This window comes from Nicotiana sylvestris, chromosome 4 (genome assembly GCF_000393655.2).
Source record: "Nicotiana sylvestris chromosome 4, ASM39365v2, whole genome shotgun sequence".
NCBI classification, from domain to species: domain Eukaryota; kingdom Viridiplantae; phylum Streptophyta; class Magnoliopsida; order Solanales; family Solanaceae; genus Nicotiana; species Nicotiana sylvestris.
The window spans coordinates 177,533,393-177,552,353 of record NC_091060.1 but is presented as its reverse complement, the minus strand read 5'-3'; the positions used below and the strand labels follow the sequence as shown (position 1 = coordinate 177,552,353).

The 18,961-nt window shown below is 36.2% G+C and overlaps 4 protein-coding genes and 1 non-coding gene across 6 annotated transcripts; 3 read left to right on the top strand and 2 right to left on the bottom strand.

Moving 5' to 3' along the window:
* The first annotated feature begins 1,094 nt into the window (after positions 1-1,094).
* LOC104210011 (la-related protein 1C-like) lies at positions 1,095-6,859 on the top strand. The gene is made up of 6 exons (XM_009758800.2): positions 1,095-1,813; positions 1,960-2,530; positions 2,639-2,789; positions 2,936-3,026; positions 5,414-5,500; positions 6,108-6,859. The coding sequence occupies exons 1-6, from the start codon at positions 1,307-1,309 to the stop codon at positions 6,393-6,395; spliced, it is 1,695 nt and encodes a 564-aa protein (XP_009757102.1). The 5' UTR covers positions 1,095-1,306; the 3' UTR covers positions 6,396-6,859.
* A 1,403-nt stretch (positions 6,860-8,262) lies between these two features.
* On the top strand, positions 8,263-8,334 carry TRNAE-UUC (transfer RNA glutamic acid (anticodon UUC)). The gene has a single exon. It is a non-coding gene; the product is annotated as a tRNA-Glu (tRNA).
* A 1,647-nt stretch (positions 8,335-9,981) lies between these two features.
* Positions 9,982-14,372, top strand: LOC104210013 (CO(2)-response secreted protease-like). Its single transcript, XM_009758803.2, has 9 exons — positions 9,982-10,482; positions 10,980-11,239; positions 11,347-11,458; positions 11,911-12,430; positions 12,544-12,650; positions 12,754-12,996; positions 13,096-13,210; positions 13,304-13,514; positions 13,707-14,372. The coding sequence occupies exons 1-9, from the start codon at positions 10,301-10,303 to the stop codon at positions 14,264-14,266; spliced, it is 2,310 nt and encodes a 769-aa protein (XP_009757105.1). The 5' UTR covers positions 9,982-10,300; the 3' UTR covers positions 14,267-14,372.
* Positions 14,373-14,493: 121 nt separating this feature from the next.
* Positions 14,494-15,917, bottom strand: LOC104210012 (GDSL esterase/lipase EXL3-like). Of its 2 annotated transcripts, none has more exons than XM_070172416.1 (5): positions 15,637-15,917; positions 15,413-15,543; positions 15,172-15,325; positions 14,869-15,085; positions 14,494-14,772 (listed from the first exon to the last, which is right to left on the bottom strand). In XM_070172416.1, the coding sequence occupies exons 1-4, from the start codon at positions 15,908-15,910 to the stop codon at positions 15,018-15,020; spliced, it is 627 nt and encodes a 208-aa protein (XP_070028517.1). In that variant the 5' UTR covers positions 15,911-15,917; the 3' UTR covers positions 14,494-14,772; positions 14,869-15,017. The 2 variants fall into 2 exon arrangements, with proteins under 2 accessions (XP_070028517.1, XP_009757103.2); XM_009758801.2 differs by having other exon boundaries at positions 14,900-15,085.
* A 1,100-nt stretch (positions 15,918-17,017) lies between these two features.
* LOC104210014 (GDSL esterase/lipase EXL1-like) lies at positions 17,018-18,720 on the bottom strand. Its single transcript, XM_009758805.2, has 5 exons — positions 18,385-18,720; positions 18,163-18,293; positions 17,849-18,082; positions 17,514-17,769; positions 17,018-17,430 (listed from the first exon to the last, which is right to left on the bottom strand). Exons 1-5 carry the CDS (start codon positions 18,644-18,646, stop codon positions 17,249-17,251), a joined length of 1,065 nt encoding a protein of 354 aa, XP_009757107.2. The 5' UTR covers positions 18,647-18,720; the 3' UTR covers positions 17,018-17,248.
* Between the last annotated feature and the right edge of the window lie 241 nt (positions 18,721-18,961).

Below are 18,961 nucleotides of genomic sequence, written 5' to 3'. Positions count from 1 at the left end.
TCCATCGCATCCTTGATGGTGATTGTTTTTTCCTTTTCCTTTCTTTCTTGTTATCTATTATAAAACAATGTAGATCATATTTAGTACCAATAAAAAATACTATATTATTTCCATAAAATGCCTAAAAATACTATGTTCCTTATTTAGTCATTTTCTACTTCAAGAGGTTAACTGTTTGTTAACTGTTTTTCTTATAAAAAATCTAATTCAATAAAGTGGTGTTTTCACTCTAGACCTTCGAGATCTTTTAGGGTTTGTACGTGCATTTATTTAATCGATTTATAAAATCTTAATGTAATCACAGTTATATGTGCGTGTTAAAGCTTAATCAATTATATGTTTATCCGAATCCAATAGAATCTCGTATTCCTGCTATAGATCTTTGGGTTTTTTTAAGATTCATACATATATTAATCTAGCCGATTAGTAAAATCTCATTTTGTTGCAAAAATCTTATGTACTTGCTAGGGCTTTAATTAATTATATTTTATATGAATTCAATGAAATCCCTCATTTCTTACTTTAGACATTCGAGATCTTTTAGGGTTCGTACATGCATTTATCTAATCAATTAGTAAAATTTTAATGTAGCCACAATTATACGCGTTTGTTAAGGCTTAATCAAACATATACTTATCCGAATCCAATAAAATTTCGTATTTCTACTATAGAACTTCGAGATTCTTTAAGATTCATATATTCATTAATTTAGCCGATTAGTAAAATTTCAATTTGTTGCAAAAGTCATATGTACTTGTTATGGCTTAATTACTTCTGTATTACACGAATTCAATAAAATCTCGTATTCGTACTATATACCTTTGAAATTTTTTAGGGTCGCCATTGCATTTATCTAATCTTTTAGTAAAAAAATCTCAATTTGTTGCAAATTCCTATGTGATTATTAGGGTTTCTCAAATTAATTGCAAGGACAAACTTGTCACTCTATGGGTAAGTGGCAAAATTGTAAGAAGCATAAAAGCCTTTTCTGGTAATTTCCGGATCATTGCATTACAATTGAGTTTACCAAATTGAGAAGAAAAAGGAAAGTAAAAAAATAAAATAAAATAAAACAGAATAGAACACAAACAAAGAGAGAGAGGTATTGATCACTGAAACCCTAAAATTTACAGCCTTTTCTCTCTCTCACCTGAGCTTCCGAAAAACCTCGTTTCTTCTCGTCACTCTCCTTGGATTTTACAACTAATTGTTACTTGTTAATCCTTGTTTTTTTCTACATTTTAATTAATCTCTTTTTGATTTTGTTGATTGTTTTTGTTTTGTTTAGTTTATTTTTTGGGTTTGAATGGCCACGGCGCCGGATTCTTCTGCAAATAACACACCAAGTTCACCGGTCGCCAAAGCTGATGGTGCGGCCGCCGGAGCCACCGTCAGCAGTCCACAGTCTCGACGGAGTTTACAAGCACCGTGGGCACAAGTAGTCCGCGGCGGCGGCGGCGAGGTTGAAGCAGCATCAGTATCCAGTCCTCGCTCGCCCTCACCGTTGGTGCTGGCTGCCGTTGCTTCGCCGGAGAAAATTTCTATATCGGATGATTGCTCGGCCGCCCAAAAGTCTTCGCCGGAAAACTCTACTTCCGATGCTTTGCCGGAGAGTTCTGGTAGTAACGACGGCAATGTAGGTCGTCCGAAAAAGCCTGCTTGGAATAAACCCTTAAATGGCGTCGTTGAGGCTGTTACTGTTATGGGTGGGGCCCTCTCTTGGCCCGCTCTCTCTGAGTCCACTCGGCCCGGCCCAAAATCATCTGCTGATTCATCAAAACCAATTCCAGATGGATCCACTTCTGTTTCTCAGGTTTTTAATTAACTCAAAGTTTCAATTTTTAGCTTTATCTTCATATTTTTGGATGTTAAAATATTACAGCATTTGTATTTATGTTGAATATGAATGAATTAAAAGTGGGGTGATTAATTGTGTGTGTATATTGTTTTTGTGAATAGGGTCCAATAATATCTCAGTTGCCTCAAAAACAAGCTAATAGTAATGCAAACACAAATTCAAATGCAAACCCTAGTACCCCTGTTAGACAAAGATCAATGAAACACAGAGGAGGTAGCAGCAGCAGTGGTGGTGCTGGTAGTGGTCCAGGTGGTGGAGGATTTATTAGAACTCCACTTCCGCCTCCAACTCCACCTCCATTGCCTCCACCATTTCCTGGAATGCCCCCCTATGGGAATCTGATACCACCGCCTCCACCGCCTGTTCTCGAGCCTCATGTAAGAGGTCCAAGGTCTGTTGGAGGATTTCCGTCTCAGCCGCATTCAGCAGGTGATCATTCTCCCCATAGAAATTATGGCAGGAAGGGTGGTAACTTTGGGGGGCGACCCCGTGGAGATGGATCTTATCATAATAATCACGGGGGCAGGCGTGATCAAGATCGGAGAGACGTTCATATGGCTGCTCCTCAGTTTGGTCCTCCTCATGCAGCGTTCATGCGCCCCCCACCTGCTGGTTCTGGTCCATTTCTTCCACACACCTCTCTGAGACCCTTTCCTGTGCCAATGGGATATGGTAAGTCCGCTTCTCCCTTTTTTAGTAATATACTTTGCTAAATGTGTCCGATTATGTTTTTGTTTCCTTTCAGATATGACTCAACTCTTTTTTTTTTTGATGGTTCAGATATGGGTCAATTCTATTATGTTCCATTGAGTCCAGAGTCCTTTAGTAGTGTGCCAATTATCAACCAAGCTCCACCACTACCCCAACTTTTCCCTTTAGTGGATCCAAATTTACCTCCCTCCTTGGTTAATCAGATAGAGTATTACTTCAGGTAATCTTCAAAGCTAAGAATGTGATTCTTTCCCTTTTCTTTTTGCTTCTCTGGTTTTTCTTTTAAATAAATTTATTTCTTTCAATTTATGGGGGTCTTTCATGGCAATTTTCTGACAAAGTTCCTTTCTGTTTTTGGGGTTGCAGTGATGCTAACCTGGTAAAAGATAACTTTTTGAGGTTAAAAATGGATGAGGAAGGCTGGGTTCCTATTAAATTAATTGCTGAATTTCCTCGAGTAAGTGATATCCGTATTTCTGAAATACATACATATTGGTTGATTGCTGCCTGTCTCTGTGATAATGTGACAATGTCTTTTATCCTATGTTGATGAGCTGAAGGACCATGTATGTCTTGTTTTCAAGTTATTGGCACACGTTTCGTTTGCTTAAAGACGTGATGTGTGTGAGGATTTACCGTAGAACCATGAACTGGCTGTGATTTTCATTTCTTGTATTCTCTTTGACATTCAGCTCAACTTTCTTTGTCGTTTTCTTTTTCTTTAATTATTTTTTGGAAGCGTAATACTAGCAGCAAGAACTTGGAAGATCATGCCAAATCATTTTACAACGACGCATGCATCTGATTCATGCTGGGAAAGTTTGCTTTCTCATTCCATCAAATGCCCCTGCAAGATCTAATCTGCAAAGATTCTGTGAGCTTTTGGCTTGCATGCCATTATTGACGGTCTCATTTGAACCTGAAAACTTTACAGTTTCCATCAAGCATGGCGCTCTATGTTAGTTCTTCCTGGATTGTCCTTTCAGTTATTATCTTCTTAGTCCAATAAGTGGATTAATACTTTTTTACAAAATTCATCGACTCAATGACATAAGAGATGTCTCATTTGGATTAATGTCACTACTCATCAACTCTAGGATTGTTGCTAAGTGTTCTGACAAATGTGTTTTGATCATTGCTCCAGCGGTACTATTGTGGATTTATGTACGTTCTAGCTGCCTGCTAAATGAATGCTTTGACTTTGAACCATATCCTTCAGGAAAATGGAAGCTTTAGCATGTTCTTGTGCATTTGTCCTTCTCTTCTTTGAGCATAACTTGTGGGGCATGGAATGACTGAAATTACTAGACGCATACCCCTGTAAATAACTCTGATCATTTTTTTGGATTTTGGCAGCTCCCTGCTTCTAGCTTAATCTCTTTTGTATTAGAGCTGAGTTAATCTTTCCTTTATAATCTCTTTTGTGATTTCTGCATCTGCTTGATGCCATCTAAGAAATCTACTTCATAAAAATTAAGAAAATCTGAAATTACTAGATGCTTAATTTCTCTAACCTATTGAAATTACTAGATGCATAATTTTTCTAACCCATTTTAAAAAGTTCTTGTTCCTCTGATTGGTGAGCGAATACACAAGTTTCTTTCTCCACTTAAAGGGAGTGATATCTTGCCAAAGCATCTATGCATTCTTATATTTTGTTTTCTACGTATATGTTGTAGCTTCTAGTCAATTGTTTCATGTTGGTTTACTTTTGAGGTTTATTAGCATAGTTTCTGTTTGCTGGTGGATGCTATTGCAGTTGACAGAAGTAAACTTTGTCGAAGCGAAAAACTGGAGATCAGAGTTCCATTTCAGACTTTCTTTGTTCATTTTATTTTATTTTTGTGCCCTTACGGGAACTCAAGGATAGAAAACTGGAACTCGTTTCGCTTTTCTTTTCTACTCCATTTTAAATCCGTATACAAATTTATATTTTGTCAGCTTTTTTCTGAATTCTTAAATTTTCACTGACCTAGCATCTCAACTGTTCTTGTCGAAAACGTTTCCCCAAGCATTTTGTCTATCCAAACTTTGTTACAAAAAAGGCTTATATATGTAAGTCAAGAATTTGGGCCTTTGTCCATGTGAATTTTTGCAACTTTTGTTGGATCTTTAAATATTGGAATTATTCAAATAAGGTTTTGGGTAATCTCTTATACTAGTGCTATATTATGAAATCCCTCTTTTCTGTGAGAAGAAGTATATGTTTTATAAATCCTTAAACCATTGATGATGGTAATACGATAAGATCTAAATGCCTTTTTCATATGAGATTTGCAATTTTGTTTTTTTATAGAGGGACTTTTTCATATCTGATCTACTGCCATCTGCAAATGCCATTATGTACTATGTTACTTGGACTATTTATTTGCCTGACACATCCATAACGAGAAGGGATTGCAATGCTATAGTTACTTCCTATGATTTTGCAAAATACAGAAAGAAAAAAAACGTACTAAACATAAGTGGCGGAGCCAGATATGGGGATTTAAAAAAAATAGAATGTCACATGTGGGATTTAAACCTGTGATCTAAAGCAATGTCTAAACTCCCTTTGCCACTTCACTAAACTTTCCTTATAGCAAGGGTATTCAACTTGTATATAACCCAAAAAATTCGTTATTACCCTATTTCCACTGTATAATTTTTCAACTGAGGGGATTCAGTTCCCCCAACTTAGCTCCGCCGCTGCTGGAAATGCCCATGTGTAAACCATACTTGTATTGTGATGTTGTATTTTGTGTGCTCTGGTATGTGCTTTTACAATATAGTACTACCTTCATGTTTGCATTGTTATTGCCCCATACACGAATCAAGGTTTTGCTCTATGGTCTGCTTTTGCAGGTTAAGAGTTTGACAGATAAAGTCCAGTTTGATAATATCCAGTTTATTTCGTATTGTTTGGCGACTTCAATGCTTGTAGAAGTGCAGGTAATATATCAGTTAAAACTTCTCTTGCCTTGATATATTATCTTCAAAAGCTTTTAATGCAGTTTGATAATATTAGATAGCACTGCTGCCTCTGTATTTTCAACATGTTGTATCATCAGTTGAGAATTTTATCTTATACGGCAGTCTCTCTGTTTATCCTGCTCCTGTTTCCACCAGTAGACCCCGTGATATAGGTATGCATGAAGGCTGCTAAAGTTATTGGTTATTGAACTGCCTGTCTGAGTTCAAGGGCTGTTGTCATATTCCTTTTCCAAAAGATGATGGTGAAAGCTTTTTAGTAATTATTCATAGAGAACTGGAATAATTTCTTCTTGTCTTTTGAAAGCTTTTTCATGAACTAAGAGAATCATATCTATCACGGTTGATAAAGGGTAAACTCGAGAATCCTAAAGTCCTTTTCCTTCAATATAACCTTATTTCTCGTGTTATGTTTTGTAAGGGTGCTGCGGTTCATACAACATAATTTTGAACCATTAGATTCTCATTGATTTTTGGTTCTGCACCAACTGTTCCACTCCTGCTGCATCGACAGATTGTGTTCTAACCTGTTACTGGAAGTAATCTTGATATGATTTCTTATTTCCAGGATGAGAAGATAAGGAGACGGGATGATTGGAGGAAATGGACGCATACGTCTTCCCCATTTGCAGCTGATTCAGGTTCTTCAGCACCTGTTGCATCAACAGATGGTGCTCTAACAACTTCCTTGCAGAATGTCTCTTTGAACGAATCAACTACAAATAGTAGTGGTGCTACAGAAGCGACCAATGCTCAAATGGATGTGCCTGTCGGTGGCTTATCAGACGAATCGACTAATCAATCAGCACTGGCTCAAGAAGGCAACGCTGAAGAAATCTCTTCCAGCCACGCATGAAACAATGGTGTTGATTTTGCGTATTTTGCAACGAGTGGCGGACACTGTCTTGCATAATGATTCAATTACGAAAGGTGTATTTGGAAGGTTATACATACATCATTGCTGCCCCTGGTGGAGTCATATTTTTGCAGTTTTTGAGGTGAGTGCAAGAATTAAAAACTAATGTGTAAGTTATCTGGTATAGAGAGCAGAATGACAGTGGAGATTAAAAGGATATACAGTTGATAGGCTTGAAACTTTTGAGTTGTTTGGCTCGTGACTTTGGATTTTGAGCCTAAGGAGAACTTTTTTTGGTTGGAATTTACCTCCATTTCAGAGGAAAGATTCTGAATATGTAGAAAGTTTATTGCTTGGCTGGTAAAGAGGGCGATTGAGCTCTGCTGATTTTGTTATACTTATCTAGGTATATTGATTGTTACATTATTTTGTTTTATTCTAATTTTTTACATGGTTTCATTTTATTGCACCTTACAATAGTTTGTTTAGCGTAAATCATTCTATGCTACAGACTTTCAGCTAACTTTTCCTAAACCTACTGGTGAGACGAACTAACCATAATTTTTCTGCCGAAGCTATAAATTTACATGTTTACTATACATAATATATTAAGAATAATGCTCTCTCCGTTATATTTCGGGGATATTCCTGCCGTCCCGTTAGCTAGTTGTCTTGTAGTTTGCCTTCTACTTTAATGGAGCTCCATCTTGAGTAGAGTGACTGTACGTTTGATTATGGTTTATAAAAGGGTAAATTTAAGATATTTCAGATAGTAAAGGAGTATTTTTTACCATATTATCCATACAATTTTGAACCTTGGACCTGATATATGTAGAGCATGATTAAGGTACATGAGATTTACTGCCTACCCCAAGAAGGCAGTGAGACTAATTACAGAACCAATCTAATTATTGGGAGTTACACTTTGTGGTAGTCAACTTTCAGAATAAGAATAAAGGTTGTTGCTTTAAGAAACAAGACAGTGTGATAACAATGAGTTGAAGAAATAATAATGACATTTCAGGAACCTTTGGGTTTGTGGACCTGTTTTTGCTTTTAGGAATATCATCCAAAAAGTTCATAAGCATCTCAGGACCTTTATATAGGAGCTGGCCTCTCTCTGCCTCAATACTCTTTTTCAAAGAAAAATTAATAATGGTTTAAAAAGTTGCTTTATGATAGGACCCTTTATACTACTACCTTTGTCCCAAAAGGGTCCAGATATCCAATAATTAAAAAAAATAATCGTTTAAGGCATTCCGTGTTGGAAAATAGATTTGACTAATTTGAATTCGTGTCGTAAAAAATGCCCAACGGGGGTTTTGGTATTCCTACCAAAGAGGATCTTATTCATAGGGGCTCGAACTGAAATCTTGAGTTAAGGATAAACGAACCTTTCCATTTCACCAAAGTTAGGTTAAGCTCATCAAAATTCTTGTAGAGGCCTTAAGGAAGAAAAGAAGAGCTGATTATTTCTTAGTTCTTTTTACTTGTTTGAACTTATCACGACCTCATGAAAACAGGGAAATAAAGTTATTAAGAAATTGGAAACTTGGCCTTTAATAGTAAAATAGTTCTGTGTACACACTAACCTTCCCAGACTCCATTAATAAAATTTAATTTGGTCGTTGTTGTTGTTGTTGCCTTGGAGTAAAATGCATCAATACAGTTCACTAATCCGAACAGCCAATTGCAAAATCCAACAGGATTAAAACTAGTAATTAAATTTTTGGTGCCTCACCAAAACTGAAGAATTGAAAAGCAATATATGAAAATTACCAACTGAACTAGCTAAGTACAGAAAGATATGGACAAAGAAAAAAATAATCAACGTAATAAAATATAATGAGGAAATTCTCAACAAGCATCCGTTATCGTCCAGCGGTTAGGATATCTGGCTTTCACCCAGGAGACCCGGGTTCGATTCCCGGTAACGGAATTTTTATCCTAGCCTTTTTTTATCTCCTTTTTTCTATACATATTTCGACGAAAAGCAAGCCCACTGGAATACCTATATTTCTGCCGATGGAAACTGCAAACGATGAGCAATTTGTGGGGTTATCATTGTGGGAAATATCCTCAATTATTTTTACTGATTAAAGAGCTAGGTTCATTTGTTTTGCCATGTTTCTTTATCAGTATCTTGAATGTACTATGTCTTTAGAAAATGTTCCCCTTGCCCCCCCAGTTAATGTGCTCTTTGTTTGGGTTTGTTGCCTAACTTTTGGGATGTCAAATACTCATGTCTATGTTTCTGTCATATTTCCCTCAAGAAATTTGATGGATAAAGTGTATTATGGCGTGCACTACTTATGTACGACATGATTTTCAACACGCTACAACACTAGATATACAAAAGTGACTAGAGGCAGAACTAAAGTTTAGGTTGCCGGTTTCGCCAAATTCAATAACTTTGATCTAAAATTGTATATTTATCTTAAGAAATTCATTGAATATGTACAATATATTCAGTAAATTTCAAATACAGTAACTTAGAAGTACTATAATCACGAACTTGTAAATTTCAAATCTTGACTCTGACTTGTATATATATACATATATAGAGCCATCCAAAGTTGTATTGGGACATAACAAACGTGTAAAAACATCATAGTTTCCCACAAGGGTAACAATTATGAAATACGAGTAATGTAAGAAAATTGATGACCAACTACTTAAAGTGAGTGTCGCCTTGAAACTCTAATGATTCACATGGAGCACTCGAGTTTGTTACTAATTGTTATTGATCCACCAAATTAAAGTAAAGGAAGCTAAAGTACTTCTTGTGCTTTATACGACTTTTATTTAAGTTTTTCCTTTTCTTTTTGTCATTATTTTTTTTATCCATATGTTCCTGCTAATAATCACAAGTTCTTGCTAATTAAACGACAGTCATGACTTATTAATTATCACTTAAAAAAATTCACTTGTAAGTTACTGCTCCCTATAGGTTTTAGCTAGTTTTTATCAGTACGTTCTTTCTAATAATAACTCCATTTGTATGAGCTTGCTCATTTTATCGGTCTCAAATTCAGATAAAAAAGAAAAATGACATAAGCTAATAGCTCATTAATTTTGGGAAATCATTATAATACATGATATATTGAGCCCAAATGGAGTGATATAATTAGCTTAGATTCATAGAACCAATTCCGACTTACTTATGATTGAGGCATAATTATTGCTGTTGTATGTTCTTGCAACTTAATTTTAAATTACTTTGGTTTATTCGAGCCCATCTTAGATTCCCAGTAAGAATATGATTTTTTTTTTTTACTTTTTACCTGCGTCAGAAACTATTTATATTTGATAGCCGAAAAAATGTATAAAATTTGTATATTAGATATAAATGTATATATATATATATATATACAAAAAATATATATTTTTTCGACTATTATTTTGAGAGCGGCTATAAAATGTCATTTTCCCAAAAATAATATGTATAATAAAAACAACACTTAAATTGTTAGGGAAAACATTTCCATCTAAAAAGGCATGGGTAGTTCAGTCATTCTGTTGCTTATACTTCTTTATATAAAGATCGGTTTAGCACTTACCCTCAATATATACCCTTTATGACCAACGTAATAAAGGCTATCAGTTATATATTACACACTAGTGACTAGTCCAGTAACAAGTCGCCACCACAACGACTGCCACCGCCTACGGCCTACCGCCACCACCACAACTCCACTGTCTTAGTGGCGTGTTTGGTTAAGCATTTAAACGCACTATGTGGTTATAATATATAGCCCGTGGCAGCTGATTGACGGGCGTTTTTCAGTGCGCACACGTTTGAATGCACCAAACAAAGCTTAACAGACTAAACTTTATTCCATTACTTAACTATTTATATATAATAGACTTGTTGTCATCAAGATTTCTTAAAAGGATTGCAAAAAATGAAAGGCATTGTTCTATTTTTCTGCCTCTATCTATTCCTTGTCTCTTTTCTTAGAGAATCCAATGCAGTTTCTCTAGTACAAAACAATGGCGTATATATTGTTTACATGGGTGCTCCTGATGCATCAAACGATGGCATTAAAAATAATCAAGCAGACCTTATGAGCTCTTTAATCAGAAGGTTAGTTTATTAATATTTCATTTATTCCGTTTATATAACACTATTTCCATTTTAGTCTGACAGGTCATAAAAATATTATGACATATTTCAGATCACAAGCTCTTGTTAATTTTATACTTTTAGTATATACGAAAGTCTTTCTTTCTTGAACCATCTGTCCAATCAAACAAAAAGGGTAGTCCGGTGCATTAAGCTCCCGCAGTTCCACTATGCACGAGTTCGGGGAAGGACACTAGTTCTGTTGTACGTAGCCTTATCCTGCATTTCTACAAGAGGCTGTTTCCACAACTCGAGCGCGTGACCTCCTAGTCACATGACAACAACTTTACCAGTTACACGTCTCCTTCATCTGTCCAATCAAACACCACCATATAAAATAAAACTGAGGGAGTACAACACATGACTCTGAAAACTTAATTGGTGATAACATAACATGAATATTTTCGTTTTAGCTCAAGTTCAAGAATGAGCTAACATCAATCTCTAATTTCTGTTAGGAAAAAAGATGCTATTGTACACAGCTACAAGAATGGTTTCTCAGGATTTGCTGCGCGTTTATCAGAAGCTGAGGCGAACTCCATTGCTCAAAAACCTGGAGTCATCTCTGTATTCCCTGATCCAATATTGAATCTCCATACAACACGTTCATGGGATTTCTTGCAATATCAAACTGATGTAGAAATTAGTTCTGGTCCAATTTATGGTTCTGGTTCATCACCAAATGGAGCTGACACCATAATTGGAATCTTGGATACAGGTACAACATTTATTAGAAAATTTCCACGGTACAGAATTATACTGTAGTACAAGCTAGTTAAGTATTCTGATATTTATTATGATAAAAATTTCCACAATCTTATTCAGGAATATGGCCTGAATCAGAGAGTTTTAGTGACAGCGATATGAGTGCAGTCCCCTCTCGGTGGAGAGGAACTTGCATGGAAAGTCATGATTTCAGCTCTTCCAAATGCAACAAGTAACTTTCTCCTCCTATTCCTGGTCATATATTTCATTTTATATGGCAGTGTTTGATTAAGCACGACGTTTAAGGAAGTAAAAAGGGACATCACGGTGCATTAAGCTCCCGCTATGTGCGGGGTCCGAGAAAGGGCCGGACTACAAGGGTCTATTGTACGCAACCTTACTCTACATTTCTGCTAGAGACCGTTTCCACAGCTCGAACCCGTAACCTCCTGCCACATAACAAAGTAAAAAAGATATACAGTACCTTTAGAAGTTGTGGTCTTTAATATTGCATGATACGGGTAAAATATTGTTTGCAGTTTCAGACTGCAAACTATACATATTTATGTTTTTCTTAAATTGCTGAGTAAACGAGACCACAAAAATATGTTTTAAAAAAAATATATAACTGATTAAAAACATGTATGTTTTACTATATATGTGATCATTGTAATTTTCTACTAGGAAGCTAGTTGGTGCAAGATTTTATGATGACTCTGGTGAGGACGACAGAAAACCTTTTGGCTCAGTTAGGGACCAAAACGGACATGGAACTCATGTTGCATCTACAGCAGCTGGGAATCCAATTTCAGGAGCATCTTATTATGGCCTAGCGGCTGGGACTGCGAAGGGTGGTTCCCCGGGTTCGAGGATAGCCATGTATCGTGTCTGCACGAGTGATGGATGTCGCGGATCAGCTATAATGAAAGCATTTGATGATGCCATTGCGGATGGAGTTGATGTTTTATCGCTATCACTTGGTTCATCATCTGGACTTGAACCTGAATTTTCGAATGATCCTATTGCTATTGGAGCATTTCATGCTGTTGAAAAGGGAATTCTTGTTGTCTGTTCTGCTGGAAATGATGGACCTAGCGCGAAAAGTGTTGTCAATGTTGCTCCTTGGATTCTCACAGTTGCAGCTACTACCATTGACCGTGACTTCGAAACTGATATTGTCTTAGGTGGGAACAAGTTAATTAAGGTAAAAACTATGCTAAACATCAATCCTGTGTTCTGTTTTTGCATATTTTAAGCCAGAGAAAACTGTCAAAGTTATGTACTGAAATATTACTGGTAATCTTGTTTGAGTTACAGGGAGGGGGCATAAGTTTTGGTAATTTGACAAATTCTGCAGTATACCCGTTGATTAGTGGTGATTTAGCCAAATCAGAAGAAAATGATGTTTCTGAGAAAAATGCAAGGTAATTTGAAGAACATAAAACATTAGGATCACATCATTTTGATGTGTTTCTCAAAGAAATTGAGATGGTATATGCATGTAACTAACTAACAGATGTGCTTCAGGAGTTGTGTACCGGATTCTTTAGATGAAAAGAAAGTCAAGGGGAAAATTGTTCTTTGTCATAATCGCGACGAAGGATATTCACCTAGTGATAAGCTAGAAGAAGTGAAGAGCAAAGGTGGCATTGGATTTATACTAGTAGATGATAATGCAAGAACAGTAGCACCCAAATTCAAATCCTTTGCCGCGGCTGTAGTAACTGAAAAAGATGGCAATGAGATCTTCTCCTACATTAACTCAACAAGGTAATGAAATCACTTTTAGGTTTCCAATAGTTGGCTATTCTGAGTCTAAAATATTGGATAATGCACATTTGAATAATAGATTCTTTAAAACTTATGAAGGAATCCAGTTGCATCAATTCTACCAACTGTTTCAAAAACCAAGTACAAACCAGCTCCTGTTGTGGCTTACTTCTCATCAAGGGGTCCTGCATACAACACTCATAACCTCCTCAAAGTAAAGACTCTACCCTTTTTTCTTCTTATGTTATGGTCTAATGATAAAACAGAACAATAAAAAATCTGACTATATTTTGATTTGTACTTGCAGCCAGATATTACAGCACCAGGGGTTGCCATTCTCGCGGCGTGGCCTGGAAACGACACAAAAGAGGCTGTCTTAGGACAGGAACCACCACTTTTCAACATACTCTCAGGGACTTCCATGTCCTGTCCTCATGTTTCTGGTATTGTCGCGATTGTCAAGGCGCAAAATCCTTCTTGGAGTCCTTCAGCAATCAAATCAGCTATTATGACCACAGGTAAGAAATCTAATTCACATTCTTCATTTTTTTGGGTATACTGACTCATGTCAAGTAGTGAAAACAGTCTCTTGCTGAAATGCAAGGTAAGGCTGTGTATGTAATGGCCCTTTCCCGGACCGCACACGCAATAGGAGCTTAGTGCACTGAGCTACCCTTTATACTGACTCATGTCAAGCTTTGTTTCTACAGCTATACAGACTAGCAATTTGAAGGCTCCAATAACAACAAACTCTGGATCCATTGCAACACCATATGACATTGGAGCTGGAGAAGCAAGCCCTTCCGGGGCAATTAATCCAGGATTGGTCTACGAGACTTATGCTGCAGACTATTTGCAGTTTCTATGCTCAATTGGCTATGACACATTAAAGATAAAACTCATCTCAAAAACAGTTCCTGATGATTTTTCATGTCCCACCAACTCAAGTTCAGAATCAATCTCAAAAATGAATTACCCATCCATAGCTGTTTCAAATATCAAAGAAAATGAAACCAAGAAAGTAACCAGAATGATTACTAATGTTGCAGAAGAAGAAGCAACATACACTGCAATTATAAAGGCGCCAACTGGATTGGAAGTCCAAGTGATTCCAAATAAATTGGTATTTACAAATAATAGCAAGAAGTTGAACTATGAAGTGTCTTTCAAATCTTCATCTAAACCAGTGGGAGACTTGTTTGGATCAATTACATGGACAAATGGTAAATACAAAGTTCGAAGTCCATTCGTTGTAACGACTTACTTATAAGGTGTCTGATAACACTCCCAAGCCTGCAGATTGCCTATCAAAGTAGTCTAGCAAGTCTGTATGTACTGTTATACTCCATGAATACAACTATGTTACTACCACATCATGTACATGCTTAAGCTAGAAAAAGAAAAGAAAAGAAATAAAGATCAGGGATTACACACACGTGCACTAAGTGAGAAAATCATATATAGTTGGCCAATCATTCGGCAACAAATACCACTGTATTATAATCCATGTGTTGTAATTCATGTATAATTGTGTGCGAACCAAATTATTGGTAATGATTCTGAAAGCGATGAGATTATCCAACTATGCATGTTGGCATGCAAATATATCATAAGAAGCTACTTAAATGTTGGAGAAGAAATTGATGAATTAACAGTCTGTATGATTTTTCTGTAAGATGAAAGCTATCCCAGAATCACTGGAATATGCGAATGTGCAAAACTCTATAACTTCTATTTTCCCTGTCCCACAGCATCCCTTGATTGCAATCTTGAATCCTGCACAATCATACAAATATAAGAGATGGAAAATCTTGTCCATTCTTAACTATTTCAATAAAAAAGGCAAACATATTTTTTAGGATTGTAGATGACATCAAGTGTAGGAATGTTTATATCTACATACACCATTCTTGAATTAGGGAACTTTTTTCCTAGAGAGCTCAAGTCAGCTGTCAGCTAGCAGTTGAATAATTGTGTTGCTTGGTTCAAATAATCAACACATTCCCTTTTTTTTCCTCCTCTCAATGTTCTTTTTGATGGCACACATCCAACTCGCATGAATTCAGATTGAGTTGCAATGTTATACTACCTGTACAAAAGTAGAAGCAGAGCTGACTAAAAAATCCATATATGACTATGCTGAAACATCATAGTAGAATTTTCGAAGAGGCGTACTAAAGTATGTGTTGGTAATGTCATTGCTTCCTATGACCAATATGAATAGGCTGTTGGCCAAGATCTCATTCTTTCTATCCTCTCCTACTATCTCTTTAAGCTTTACTATGTACTCTTTGAACATTTCCAACTGACCAGACAATGATACAACTTTCTGCATTTATGTACAAAATTTTCAGAAATATAAGAAAAAAAATAGTTGGTAACAACACAGAAAAATGAATAAAGAAAAGAAATATACCAGGATTTCAGATGTTAGAGGATCATATCCTGCACGACCTGAAGCAAAGTTAACTCCTGTGATGAGGTCTTCTACTTGTAAATTTGGATCAAGATATGCTGATAAAAGCTCTTTTATTCCCAATTCTTCCACTGAAATATAGAGAAAATACTAAGGAAGTACTATTCTCTAATGTAATTTGTTGATAAGAGAATCAAAATGATTTTATGTCAAATTCTTCTCACCAAGCAAGTCTGGTGGAGCTTTTCCATTATTAAACCTTCCGGTTGGTTTTCCTCCCATGAAATCCTGACCATAAGGAAGAAAATTAGCCTCAACTATGGTTTTGAGGCCATTATTATCACCTGTATCAACGTTAGAATCTCCGAAAAATATCACTGCTGGAATAGACTTATTAAGCGGTACCCTTATAACGGCCTGGACATTGCACCTTAGAGGTACATAACAAGTGCTTGACAACACAAGAAAAGAGTATATTTTGAAAGAGAGGAACTTCATTATTCTCTGAGTTGGAAGAAAAAACATACAAGGGCCATTATGCAGAGTAAATGCTTGCTCGGTACAAGAAAGATTTCACTTTATAGAGCATATTAAAGGCATGAGTTAATGTTTCCTTTATTAGAAAGGTCAGCACTGTATCTTTGTAGACAAAGTTAATCAATTGGATTGCAAGGACTGGCATGTTATTCTTTCCATTCTTTGAACTCTTAGTGACAGTTGTATTTGATGGATCCTTATATAAAAAAAAGAGCAGCCTCGGGGTCCAGGGAAGGATTGGACCTCAAGGGTCTATTGGATGCAACCTTCCCCTGCATTTCTGCTGTTTCCACGGCTCGAACCTGTGACGTCCCGATAGATCTTTATGTAGAATTAGTGAAAAACTGCACCAAATAGGATATTTAGATAGAAAAGTTCCTGATATTGCAAAATCCTTCCTGGAGTCCGTCAGCAATCAAATCAGCTATTATGATGAAGAAATAAATCTAATTCACCTTTCTTCAATTTTTTGGATGTACTGGCTCATGTGGTACGGTCCCCTGACCCTGCACATAGTGGGAGCTTAGTGCATCAGACCACCCTTTATACTAACTCATGTCAAGCTTTGTTTCTACATCTATACAGATTAACAATTTGAAGGCTCCACCCACAACAAATTCTGGATCCATTGCAACACCATATGAGATTGGAGCTGGAGAAGCAATCCCTTCGGGGGCAATTAATCCAGGATTGATCTACGAGACTTACCCTGCAGGCAACTTGCAGTTCCTATGCTCAATCGGCTATGACACATTAAAGAGAAAAAAAATGATCAAAATCTGTTGCGACTGACTCATAGTGATCACTTATCAACGAATAACTCTGGTTATCAAATGATTGAACAACCAGGAGCATTTTACTTACGATACTTAGTTGATAACTCAAGTTCTTGATGATATTTCATGTCCCACTAACTCAAGTTCTGCAGATCGCTCAAAGTTGTCTAGCAAGTTTGTATGTACTGTTATAGTCCATGAATACAACTATGTTACTACCACATCATGCACATGCTTAAGCTAGAAAGAAATAAACAATGATCAGGGATGAGACACATATTCACCAATCATTAAGCAACAAATACTAAGAATTTTTTGATTATATTTAACTGTATTACAATCCATGTGCTATAAATCATGTATAATTGTCCCAAAGGCCAAAACCAAATGAGTAGGATAGTACATAGGGTGGACTGGTATTCTTCTTCTCCTCGTAGTATACAACAAATAAATATTTCTATGATTATTAATGACTCCAAAAGTGCTGAGACCATCCACAAATGCATGTTGGCATGTGAATCTATCAGAAGAAGCTACTTAAATGTTGGGCAAGAATTTGATGAACTAATTGTCTGTATGCTTTTTCTGTAAGATGAAAGCTATCCCAAAAAACATAATCAGAATCACTGGAACATGTAAATGTGCATAACTCTGCGACTTCTATTTTCCCCGTCCCACAGCATCCCTTGTCTGAAATCTTGAATCCTGCACAATCATATAAAGGTAAGAAATTGAAATCTTGCCTATTCTAACTGGTATTAAAGAAATTAAAGGCAGACATATTTTACCATATTTTTGAGGGTTGTAGATGACATCAAGTGGAAGATTGTATACATCTACATACACCATTCTTGAATCAGGAAATTTGTTTCCAAGCGAGCTTAACTCAGCTGCCAACTTGCTGTTGAACAGTTGTGCCGCTTGGTTCAAATAATCAACACATTCCCTTTCTTCTCCTCCTCTCAATGTTCTTTGAGATGGCAAACATCCGATTGGTGGTATGCCAAAAACACCAATCCGACGTGCCCCTAGCCCATATAAATCCTTCAGAGGTATGAACAACATTTTATATTTAGTCTTGAATAGTCGGATCAATTCAGATTGAGTTGAAATGTTATGTTACCTGTACAAAACTAGAAGCAGATCTGACCAAAAGATCAGCATATGATGAAACATCATAGTAGGATTTCCGAAGAGGCGTATTAAAGTATGTATTGATAATGTCATTGGTTCCTGTGACCAATATGAATAGACTGTTGGCCAAGATCTCATTCTTCCTATCCTCTCCAACTATTTCTCTGAGCTTTAGTATGTACTCTTTGAACATTTCCAACTGACGCGACAATGAAATAACTTTCTGCATTTATATATAAAAGTTTTCAGATTATATATAAAAATATTTGGTAAAAACACTGATAAATGAACGATGGAATGTACCGCTAGTTCAGATGTTAGAGGATCATATCCTGCACCACCTGAAGCAAAGTTAACTCCAGTGATGAGGTCTACTGGTTGTAAAGTTGGATCAAGATATGCTGGTAAAAGCTCTTTTATTCCCAATTCTTCCACTGAAATTAAGAGAAAAGACTAAGGACTATTATCTAATGTAATTGTAGATAAGAAAATACTCAAAATGCTTGAATGTCAAATTCTTCTTACCAATCAAGTCTGCAGGAACTTTCCCATTAGAAAACCTTCCTGTTGGTTTTCCTCCCATAAAATCCTGACCATACGGCGGATAATTAACCTTAGATACAGTTTTAAGGCCATTATTGTTACCTGTATCGACAATGGAGTCTCCGAAAACTATCACTGCTGGAATAGACTCATTATATGGTATCCTTGTAACTGCTTTGACATAACACAGCAGAAGTGAATAACAAACAAGAAAAGAGTATATTTTAAAAGAGAGGAGCTTCATTGATAAAGCTAAAGACTTTTCTCTGAAACACACACAGCACTAGTATTTAACTTTAAGAACTCAATCTTGTTGAGTAAATGCTTTGATTGGTACAAGAAAGGTTTCACCTATAGAGCCATGCTAACTTTTATGAAAGCCTTTTATTTAATGTTTCCTTAAATAGAAAGGTCAGCATCTACATATATAGTTTTAAGCCACAAACTCAATATAGAGAATTGGATACTGTATCTTTTAGACAAATTGGACTGCAAATTAGGATTTGTAATAAAAAAGATTGCATTAAATGAGTGTGTATCTACCACTTTCTTGATTTTC

Excerpts from the sequence above, each read along its gene's own strand:
- LOC104210011 (XM_009758800.2), top strand. The coding sequence starts at position 1,307 with ATGGCCACGGCGCCGGATTCTTCTGCAAATAACACACCAAGTTCACCG. Across the intron at positions 2,790-2,935 it reads CAGATAGAGTATTACTTCAG|TGATGCTAACCTGGTAAAAG; the intron begins GTAATCTTCAAA and ends TTGGGGTTGCAG. Across the intron at positions 3,027-5,413 it reads TAATTGCTGAATTTCCTCGA|GTTAAGAGTTTGACAGATAA; the intron begins GTAAGTGATATC and ends CTGCTTTTGCAG.
- LOC104210013 (XM_009758803.2), top strand. The coding sequence starts at position 10,301 with ATGAAAGGCATTGTTCTATTTTTCTGCCTCTATCTATTCCTTGTCTCT. Across the intron at positions 10,483-10,979 it reads ATGAGCTCTTTAATCAGAAG|GAAAAAAGATGCTATTGTAC; the intron begins GTTAGTTTATTA and ends AATTTCTGTTAG. Across the intron at positions 13,515-13,706 it reads ATCAGCTATTATGACCACAG|CTATACAGACTAGCAATTTG; the intron begins GTAAGAAATCTA and ends TTGTTTCTACAG.
- LOC104210012 (XM_070172416.1), bottom strand. The coding sequence starts at position 15,910 with ATGAAGTTCCTCTCTTTCAAAATATACTCTTTTCTTGTGTTGTCAAGC. Across the intron at positions 15,326-15,412 it reads CTCTAACATCTGAAATCCTG|AAAGTTGTATCATTGTCTGG; the intron begins GTATATTTCTTT and ends ACATAAATGCAG. Across the intron at positions 15,086-15,171 it reads CATTACCAACACATACTTTA|GTAGTATAACATTGCAACTC; the intron begins GTACGCCTCTTC and ends ACTTTTGTACAG.
- LOC104210014 (XM_009758805.2), bottom strand. The coding sequence starts at position 18,646 with ATGAAGCTCCTCTCTTTTAAAATATACTCTTTTCTTGTTTGTTATTCA. Across the intron at positions 17,770-17,848 it reads CTGCTTCTAGTTTTGTACAG|GATTTATATGGGCTAGGGGC; the intron begins GTAACATAACAT and ends ATACCTCTGAAG. Across the intron at positions 17,431-17,513 it reads CTACAACCCTCAAAAATATG|GATTCAAGATTTCAGACAAG; the intron begins GTAAAATATGTC and ends ATGATTGTGCAG.